The 10,967-nt window shown below is 44.4% G+C and overlaps 1 protein-coding gene across 1 annotated transcript in view; it reads left to right on the top strand.

The window, feature by feature from the left end:
* The first annotated feature begins 7,514 nt into the window (after positions 1 to 7,514).
* The window catches only part of GNE (glucosamine (UDP-N-acetyl)-2-epimerase/N-acetylmannosamine kinase), a 30,107-nt gene continuing 26,654 nt past the window's right edge, over positions 7,515 to 10,967 (top strand). The window contains exon 1 of the mRNA XM_074856232.1: positions 7,515 to 7,533. Within this exon, the coding sequence (XP_074712333.1) occupies positions 7,531 to 7,533 (3 nt within the window). The 5' untranslated portion in view covers positions 7,515 to 7,530. The remainder of the gene's footprint in view (positions 7,534 to 10,967) is intronic.

Raw genomic sequence — 10,967 nt, 5'->3', positions numbered from 1 at the left:
ACAAAGGCAAAGCCTTTTTTACTCTTGTCTCATTACCAGACAGCTGGACTGCTGTCAGCTCTGTGCCAGCTGCCCACCCTAGCCAGCAATGCAAGCAGCACTGTTTGAGTTCACCATGCAGCCTGTTCTTAAGAAGAACACCCCTGTTCACTGGGGTTATCTCCATCCCAAAGCCACTGGTCTGATCAAATGGCGGGAAGAGGGGAAGGAATTGAAACTTCTGCCTAATTGATAAAAATTGATCAAAACATTATTACAAATGTATTAATTTTTTAGACTGTAGACTGAGTGGACATAGGGCAACATTTTACCAAGACTTGTTCTCTAAAGGAGAGGCTAGAAGGCAAGGCCAGATATGGCACCCTACGGTCTGTTTTTGTGTGAGAAGACAGGCACTCAGGCCCAAATAACTTGTACATCCTTAGGTGACTCACAAGCCCAGTCAAGATCAGGGAGACTACAACCCTCTCCTATGTTTGTCATTTGTGCAGGGAAGGAGTGGTGGGCATATCACAGAAACGAGTTGCTACTCTGAGCCAGGGGATAGTGAGGGAAAACCTTGATCAAGATTCACTTTATGCATGCCCCAGCTGTCCCTTCTGCATAGCCTTACACTTATGTGTTACCATGCCTATACAGGTATGTTTGTAGAGTCTGCCTGAGACTAACAGTGACCTTTCAGCTAGGGAAGCCAAGACAAAGGCACATAACACTGAGCTGTTCATACTACTTTGGTGCAGAGCCTCAAACACCTTGGGGGTGCTTTACTGCACCTCCAAAGCCTGTGGTCATGTTTTCCTGCACACTGGGGAAAGCATCCATACAACTCATACAGCACAAGGGACCAGGACAAGAACACTTGACTGTTCCTACAAGCCCTCGAGTATGCTCATTTGTCTGAAGGCATTTGACTAGTTTTCAGAGCAGACTCAAGAATGTCTCAGGCTGACATCCCATGCTCTGTGGCTCCTGCTTTTGCAAAATTTCAGAAAAAGCAATAGACAGAGACCTTATGCTGGAAGGTAAAGCTAACATGAAGTGGCCCAGCAAACACAGTTCCTGGCAGACTTCAATTTTACACTGTGCTACATAATAGAGTAGTAAAGGAACAATTGAATTACATAAATGAACTTACATTGGTATCAATCCAAAACAAACGTCCATTATTCTGCAAGTGGATTAAGCATCAGGAGAGTAGGAAGCAAAGGTCCCATGCCAGACAAATCAGTGAGATTTGGAGAAGCAGGATGACAAATGTCTGCTAAAGTGGAAAAGTACTGTAGGAAGGGAATTGGGCTTGGGGAAGCCCAAGGGAATTTGGACTTTTCTTTCGATGTAATATTGTCTCACATAAAAAACAGAGCCTCAAGCTCCAAATGTAATGTCCTTTTTGTCAACAATGGAGAAATTTTAGAAGCCAAGTATCAGATATAGGGAAATTTTAATATAGCTTGTTTTCTGAAATCTCCCACAACTGGAAAAAATGTTTAAAAAACATATACCTGTATATATATTTATGTGTATGCATACACATATACACATGCATAATGCAGCCCTGGGAGAAGAAAATCTGTTAAGTGAATGTTTCAATGCTGAGAAGCAGTAAGAGCTGCAAAGATGTGTGTGGAGGATGTGCCTTCAGTAGAACAGAGTGTAACACTGGAGAGTTTCAGACTAGATTGCAAATGGAAAAAATAAGGTATTTTTCTGAAACAAAGAGCAGAGAACTTAACAGCAAAAGAACTCACAGTTAAAATACATTGTGAAAGAAGAATCATGAAGATATGTAAGTATGTGGAAAATGGGAAAAATTACAACTTATGGTTCACAGCAAACTAACAAAGTACCTCCTTGTTTTCTGATTCTACAGGTGCCCATGCTTTTGAAGTCTTTTGTTGGTGCCGTATTGTTGTTCCTTTTCTTCTGATGCTTTATTTAGCAGCCTGCCTTGTAGGTATATAACAGAATAAAATGAGCAGCTAGAAACACACTGTGCTAACAGAATGAAAAAACTGCCATGGCTATAAAGGGATAAATTAAAACAGTTATCAGCATAGCATGTTGATCCTGAGTTAAAAAAATATCTCAGCAATAGTCATGGCCACTGCTGTTGAATTGTTTGTGTATAGGTGTAAATCTGGTCACAGAAAAAGAGCGAATCATTAAAATTTACAGGTGCTGTAAACTGACCTGCTTCCTGGAGTGCTTCTGCTACAAATTTATGTTAGTCTGAACATGTGCATTTCAGGAAAAACAAGGTGGAAAGGAGAGAATGGCTGAAGACAAGTAATTTCTCTTCAAACACTAAGGCTCACATACTGGAAATCAAAAGACAGTTAGGAAAGAACTGCAAAAATCCCAAGATGACCCTAAAAGTCAGGGGTCACACAGGTGCCTAGAGCATCTCGGGGCCCTGTGTAAGAAGAGCGACTGCAGGGCTCCCTTGCAACCTGAAAGGGGTCAGAGGTACAGTTGCAAACAAGCCACAGCAAGACACAGCCTTGAAAGGGTGTATGTGAAGCCAAGAAGAAGCTGGAATCATACTTCTAAAGCTCAGGCTTTTGTCATCTTCCAGACCTGTGTTTGGAAGACTCACTTGTTTGATGCAGGTGCCATACATGCTTCCCAAGTTCCATGCCTTGGAACTTGGAACAGCTGCAGATTCCTGTTCTGAAAGGATCTGGGTAGGCTTGGCAATGTACACAAGGTGTCACTGTCATCGATACTAGCTAGTAATATCCACAGAGTAGGCTTAGCAGCAGCAAGGCTGCCTGCATCTCCTAACTGCTGTGCGTTCACAGGTGGTACCCAGCAGGGAAATAGTTCCCTGAGACACAGAAACACATTAAGAGGCAATACCGCCTAAAACGCGAGGCATCCTGAGTACAGCTCCCCGCTTCCCACGTTGCCCAGCAGGGATACCGGCACGGCGTCTGTAAATGCTGTGCTAAAGCCTTGACCCCTAGTACGCCTGACGACCCCCGGCTCGGCTCGGCGCAGGCTCCTCCCATAACAGTCGGAAAGTCCCGGCAGAAGCCCGGTATCCCTCGACCCTTCGGCGCCTTTCCACCACAGAGCGCGGCCCCGGCCCGGCGGCGGGCGGAGGCGGTGCTTGCGGCGTGGGGCGGTCCCGGCGTGGCCCCGGCTCCGGGTGCCGCTCCCGCGGCGGCCCGGCGGTCCCGGCTTGGCAGCAGCAGAGCTTCCTGGGAAGCCGCTCGGCGCCGGGGACCCGCCGGCGGCCATGGGGACCAACGCGCCGCCGCACCGGGAGTCGCTCGCCCGCGGCCCCCACGTAAGTCAGCGGTTTCGCTTGCCCGCCGGCAGGGGTCCCGAGGGGTGAGGGCCCGGCGGTGCGGGCGGGGGACCGTCTGTGGGCGTGCCCAACGTGCAGGGGCTGCGGGAGCCGCTCTTGCTCAGCGGCTGTCCTCCAGGCAGGTGAGCGAGCTGGGGCGCCGGGCAGCGGCCAGGCGACCCGCGCCCTCCCCGGGGGAGGCAGCGTTTCGCCGAGCCCTTGCCTACAGGCGGCCCGGGCGAGGGCAGCCCTGTGGGGGACGGCGAGCCGGCACCCGGCGTATGGTGAACCCCGGGAAGGAGCTCCCCTACCCCTCGACGAGGTTACCACGGCAGGTGCCAACGCGGGACCTGTCTCTGTCCCTCCTTTTTTCGGTCTCGTATATGGGATTTGTGGCCGTGACGGATAATGTGCTGGGCATTTAGAAGTTCTCCGGAGAACAGTGCTAAATGGTTCCCCATTTGTGCCCATTATCTCTGGATTCTCTTTTCATTATTCTGTCCATAGCAAGCTATGAGAAGCTGGTGACTTTCCCAAAGCTAGCACTCTATTCCTTTTCCCTTGTATATTATTTGGGAGAGGAGAGATTAGGTTTGGACTCACCCATGTTGGGGTACTATCTGTAGGGTGGTCTCAGCAGGGTTTTAGGATTATTAATCAGTTCTATTTTGCTGATGTAGCGGTGGCAATGAGGAATGGCCTCAGCATGCCAGGTGCTGTACAGGCATAGTCATGGACCCTCAAAGGATTCACATTCAAGCAGGATATGGACAGGGGATAGGAGAAGAGATGTGAACGCAGGCAGGGTAACAAGTGGGCTTGAGTAGGGTCATTTTTTAGGTAGGTTTTCTCACAAGGCATTCAACTAACAAGTGAAGTGAACACAACATTGAGGGAAAGGCAGAGGAGAGGTATAGAGCAGGGAGAAGGACAGCAAGTCCAGACAGGTTGGGAAGGTGGCACTGGAGAGAGGGCCAAAGAGACAGCCAAGCCCTCCTGGGATGGTCCTGATTCCTTGCCCCTTGGCCAGCACTCCCACTGCAGGAAGAAATTCTGCTGATACTGTGCCCCAGGCTGATCACTTTGCCACCTGTAGAGCAGGTTTTGTGGCTGCCTGTCAGCTGTTTTAATCTACCAGGGGGATATGGCTCTCTGCATGTAGGAAGGGTGTGGAAAAGGTGATGTCTGCCAAAACACAAAACAAAAGGTGTGTGCCTATTATGCAAAGAAGGTCTGTGCTATTTGGATATGAATGTCTTACCAGGTCAGCTGGAAATGCCTCTTTCTCTGAAGTGTTTTTTAACATATCCTCCCTTTCCTCTTGCCTCCCAGCCAGTTTTGGCTTCGGATTTGGTTCCAGGTCTCCCTGAGATCTGGATGTGCTGAGAAATATCATCACCTTGGATATTGTCCAATGAAGGCATCTATCTAGGACTCAGATTTAGGCTTTAAAGATATGGATTTTCAACAAGCACTGAAAATTTGTCCGTTGTTCTTATTTTTAAGTAACAAATTGACATTTTTTGCCCTCTTGTAGCAGTGTTTCCCTGTGGTGCTCTGAGGCCAAATGTGACATCACTGTGTCAGTACATGAGACGCTAAAGAGTAAAGCAACTTAGGGACAGAAGTGAAAGTTAACAAAGCTTATTAATTCATATTAAGGAAATCAAGGGCACTTAATGTTTGCATGTCCCCCAAGGCTTTATATTAGAATGTTAGTACACAAAAACTAAAAGACTTTTTGACTTGGAAGCACTCTTCTACCAGAAGATTTTTTACCCCTAGTGCATTGCTCCTTTAGCATATTATACTTAAGAAGTCTACCTGCAGCTTGGAGAACTTTAGCAAGTAAGAATGTTGGCAGCCCACACTAAGGAAATAATTAAGGAGAGGAGATTCCCATCACCACTGTGCTGCTCACGGAAAGGGGATTTTTATGGGTAGTGTAAAATAGAGACCAGGGTAGAGTCAAGCATCCCTGTAATCTTTTCCATGATTTCATGTGGTAGAAGCCAATCACAGTGATTTTCCCACTAAGTATTTTGGAAATACAAAATGTCCTTTTGAAAATCCTGTTCAAATTTGATGCTTTTTCTTACAATTTCATTGCAAAAAGATTGAGGTGGATCGTAGAACTTTGTATGAGAAAATACAGGCATGAGAGCATGATACACAATGTCAGTATTTCATAACTGCTTTTCAGAGATACCCAAGGTTTCAGAAATCACAGGAAAGGTAAGAGGGGGGAGCCTCTCATAACATGAAGTCTCACTAGCCACATGGCAGGGACATTCAGGCTGAGTTTCTAATAAATACTGCCTCAGCAGCCAGGCCAGTCAGAAAGTGATCTGTAACCACATGATTCTGAGTAAACTCCTACATCCTGGTACATCGAGGGCCTTAGGAAAATTGCTAGTCTCTCAATGGTGTGTGGTCTTTCCCAGAGGCACTCTGGGCATGTGTGCATAGCCTATGAGCATATGTGTTGAAGTTAGAACATCTATTGGGAGATGTTGCTTTTCCTGCAACATCAGGGAATATTTTAGCAGTTGCTTTTATTTCTTTGTAATTCTGGACTATATTTCATTAAAATATCGAGTACTAAATCAAAGCTTTAATAAAAGAACATGGGTAGCAAATCCAGTGAGAAAATTAGACTATCATGAAAGTTGAGTCAGAATAACAGCTGACTCAGATGCTCTTCATGTGACTTTTTTTCCAGATAAGTATCAAAGAGAAGGAAGGAAAAAAGTAAATGGCCATTTAATGTGTAGGGTTTTTTTCTTTCCTAAATGTCATCCTGAACTCCAGAGATTTGCTTTTCATCATTTACAAGGTCCTGGCTTCCTGTCCAAGTAAAGCACATTTACAGAAGGTTTGTTGGTTGAAAGCTTTCTATACACTCTTCAGAGATAGTACCTCTTTTAAAACTCTGTGCTTGTTTTTATTTTTCCTTGACTTTTGCTTGTTGCCTGAAAAAACAAACAAAACTGTTTCTGAAGATTGCTGGTAATGAAAATAAGTGCTATAGATACTCCAAACAAAAAATGAGGACATTTCATTCTTGACCCAGATTTAAAAACAAAGATGTACTTTTGTGTAATGCCTGATACTGAAAACACTGTGCTTTTGACTGGCATTTGAGCCTTCCATTACATCCTTGCAAGCTTCTTCAAAGGAAAAATCTGAAATTTTTTCAGGAAAATATAATAGCCATGTAATAGTTAGGGATTTAAGATTGCTCTAAAGGTCACATGATTAAAGAAGACACTTGAATAACTCAGCTAATGATACTTCATGTGCTACAAGCTTCCAAGACAGGATTTACCCTTTACTTAGTGAACAACTACAGCTACACTTTTTTACTGATTTTCTATTCTCTGTCTCTCAAATTTTCCTTATCTGTCTTTGCAACTGTAAACTGATTATATGCTTTGTACTGTAACCATCTTTACAACCACATTTTCTTCTTTTACACATTTTTTTGTCTTAGTGCAGTTAATAGCCAAAGTCCACAAACTACACACAAACCAAGTTATTTTAATATGGAAAAAAGGTGGAAATACATGATTACTATTAGCATTCTTTAGTCCTGATGTTAGATCTCTGCTTAACAGATTTCTTTTTTAATTATGTAGTAGCATTTGTACCCCTTAAAATTAGAAATTATGAACTACCAGTGAAGACATAATATTTCAAATATTTGTAAGCCAACAGTCACATTGAAAACACAGTTGCATGCAAGTAGGATACCACACAGCCTCAAAAGGGATAAGAAAGATGTAAGAAAGAGATACTAGTTGGACAAGAATGGCAAACAGGGACCTCTAGACCTATTCACAACAAGGATGTATTTATTAATAGTGACAAGAGGCCAGAGTTTGATCCAGTATTTCTCCTTACTGCCAGCCATTTAATTTTCTTTTCAACACTGTATGTCAATTTTAAGTGGAAAAATTAGGCAGTCTTATCACTAGAGGATAGTTTCTGGCTCCTCCCCTTCTTTTCTCCCAGCTTCTGGCCTGATGGACTTCCTGCTCCAAGACAGCACCGCTCTTGCACCTTTGTTAGAGCTTGCAAGTCTTCATGGACCTACATGCACAGCTGCTTCTGTCTGGACAGGCAACACAATACACCCTTAGTTTCTTTACACCTGCTGAAAGGAAGATTGGAGTGAGGAGAGAGGGCTGCATGGTGTACATCAGAACACAAGATTAGAACCACAGCATTACTGGAGCATGGTAATTTTGGTATCTTCCATCTTTAAAATTGTGGTAATACAGTAGGAATGAAGCAGAAACAATGTAGGTTTAGCTTCCACTGAAAGATGGGTAGAGATTTAAGCTCAGTCTTGCAAACTTGCCTCCTTAAAGCAATATAAACAACTTGGGATAAAAGCCCAAAGTAACCAGAACTGAGAAAGCTTAACAGAACTTGCTTTCTGGTCTTTCACATGAGAGCCATTTGCATCCAGATAACTTGCTTATTTCTTCCGCATGGTTTCCTCAACCAAGTATGCGTAACAAATAACTCTCCCACCTGTAGCTGAGGTGGAAACTGGGATCTGGTATTTGGCAAACTTACCCACTGTTCTTACCTAGTGATGACAGCTTCCAATCAAGCTGATTACTTGCTGGCTTTTGTCCAGATACTCTGAGAATGTACAGCAGCTCTATTCATTCCTGTCTGAATATACCTCAAGTTGTTTTAAGTAAACCATGTTGTCTACTGATCAAAGAAGGGGTTTAGATGCACAGCACAGGCATCAGCACAGTAAGAGAAAGAATTCCACCACAACAATCACCCCTGCCTTGGTTGCCATCATTGTTCAAGACCAACTGGTTTGAAGCCAGCTTGGGTATGTTGAACTGTGTCATATTCCCTAGTGGCTGTTTGATGTGTGTCAACAATCAGCAATAGCAATCATGTTTATTCCAGTAGGACTGAACAGTAGTGGAGCTTCAGAAGAAATAGAAAAACCATAACCTTCAGAGGTTTTAATCCAAATAAAAAAAATAGACCCTTTTGAAGGATTAAACAGGTCACACAAGCAGAGTGAATCACATGGTAACAGCAAAAAGTGGGTCAGTTCCACTGTTTTATTTTTAGAGAGAGGGAGTGGGAAAGAAGTTTTTTGATTTTCTTCACATGAAATTAAGGTAAAGGCTCAAGTTGTTAGAGACTGAACAAACTGAAAAAAAATCCTATTGAGGTTATCAGTATTCCTTCCAGTGCTTTGCACCCCCAACCCCTGACCAAGCAATTCCCTAGAATGGAGGTTGCTTTTCATACCATGACTCTTTTGCATCCTATGACTCTAGCTAGTTACTGGAAACATGATTCAAATTTTATAGGATATAAGCAGATGCAATTATATCGTAATACGCCAGACATCAGCATATGCCATCTTTCCAATAAGAAAAAAGAGGCTGTCAATCTGTTATAGAACATCGGCAGCTCTAAAAAAAAATCCTGTGATACTTTTTAGCTAATTCCTAGTTATTTCAATGAGATTCACAACTCTGCTTGTTACCTGGTGTTTTGATGCACCTGATTTCAATGTAGAATGATAGAATCATTTAGGTTGGAAAACACACATCGAGTCCAACTGTTAACCTAACACTACCAAGTCCACCACTAAACCCTGTCCCTAAGCGCCATGTCTACACATCTTTTAAATACCTCCAGGGACAGTACCTCCACCACTTCCCTGCACAGCTTGTTCCAGTTTGATAACCCTTTGGGTGAAGAAATTTTTGCTAACATCCAATCTAAACCTCCCCTGGTTCAACTTGAGGCCATTTCCTCTCTTTCCTATCACTTGTTACTTGGGAGAAGAGACTGATACCCACCTCGCTACAACTTCCTTTCAGGTAGAGAGCAATAAGGTTGACCCTCAGCCTCCTTTTCTCCAGACTAAACAACCCCAGTTCCTTCAGCATCTCCTCATAAGACAGCTCCCTTCACCAGCTTCGTTGCTCTTCTTTGGACACATATTCTCCCTGAGACAATGAACAAATTTTCACATAGTTTTGGATTTGCTCTCCCTTAGCCGGTAATTCTGTGCCTAACAATCTTACCTACATGCAGGTCCCCTTTTTGTGCAAGCATAAGACACTGAGCAAAGATGTGAGAGATCTGTGTTGTGGTGAGGGGAGAATAAAACCCCAGATTTACCTTTGCATGGCATGTATGTCATTGTCTTATCCTCCATGTCTTCCCTTTCTCTGAAACATCAAATAAAAGCAGCAAGCCCATGATGTGATACTGGCCTAGCTAACACACTCCTGTGGTTGCTTACAGTTACTATTAACTGCACAGCTCATCTGGGAAGAACAAACAGGAAAACGCAGGAAGGTAATAACTTGTTATGCTTTCCCTGCTATGTGTATCTGTTTATATTCTCCTTATATCACGTAGTATGTGTTACTTGGTCTTTTCCTATAAAGAATACTCATAATGGAGTGCATTCACAGCAGCTGAGCACTATTGTGCCAGAATCTTCAAAAGTTATCAGTTTGGCTGTCAGAAGGACTTGCTCTTCTGAAAGCACTATGAGTCTTATCATTAAAATTCAAGTTGCTTTCAAGTGTCATAGGCTGGACAGTACAGAATTGACATGGACACACGCTTTGCTGGGTAAAAAACTGGCTGGATGGCTGGGCCCAAAGAGTGGTGGTGAATGGAGTTAAATCCAGTTGGCAGCCATTCACAAGTGGTGTCCCCCAGGGCTCAGTTTTGGGGCCACTCCTGTTTAACATCTTTACTGATGATCTAGAAGAGGGGATCGAGTGCACCCTCAGTAAGTTTGCAGATGACACCAAGTTGGGTGGGAGTGTTGATTGGCTCGAGGGTAGGGAGGCTCTACAGAGAGATCTGGACAGGCTGGAGCGATGGGCTAAGGCCAACTGGAGGAGTTTCAATAAGGCCAAATGCCGGGTGCTGCACTTGGGCCACAACAACCCCCAGCAGCGCTACAGGCTTGGGGAGGAGTGGCTGGAGAGCTGCCAGTCAGAGAGGGACCTGGGGGTGTTGATTGACAGCTGGCTGAACATGAGCCAGCAGTGTGCCCAGGTGGCCAAGAAGGCCAATGCTATCCTGGCTTGCATCAGAAATAGCGTGGCCAGCAGGGACAGGGAAGGGATCTTACCCCTGTACTCAGCACTGGTAAGGCCGCACCTCGATTCCTGTGTTCAGTTTTGGGCCCCTCACTACAAAAAGGACATCGAATTACTCGAGCGTGTCCAGAGAAGGGCAACAAAGCTGGTGAAGGGTCTGGAGCACATGTCGTACGAGGAGCGGGTGAGGGAACTGGGGTTGTTTAGTCTAGAAAAGAGGAGGCTGAGGGGAGACCTCATCGCCCTCTACAACTGACAGGAGTTTGCAGAGAACTGGGGATGAGTCTCTTTAACCCAGTAATAAGCGATAGGACAAGAGATAATGGCCTCAAATTGTGCCAGGGAAGGTTTAGGCTAGATATTAGGAAGCATTTCTTCACAGAACAGGTTGTTAGGCATTGGAATGGGCTGCCCAGGGCAGTGGTGGAGTCCCCATCCCTGGAGGTGTTTAAGAGTCGGGTCGACATAGCGCTTAGGGATATGGTGTAGTTGGGAACTGTCAATATTAGGTTAATGGTTGGACTAGATGATCTTCAAGGTCCTTTCCAACCTACATG

This window comes from Strix uralensis, chromosome Z, assembly GCF_047716275.1.
Source record: "Strix uralensis isolate ZFMK-TIS-50842 chromosome Z, bStrUra1, whole genome shotgun sequence".
Classification (NCBI taxonomy): Eukaryota; Metazoa; Chordata; class Aves; order Strigiformes; family Strigidae; genus Strix; species Strix uralensis.
This window is presented reverse-complemented; position numbering and strand designations above follow the sequence as displayed.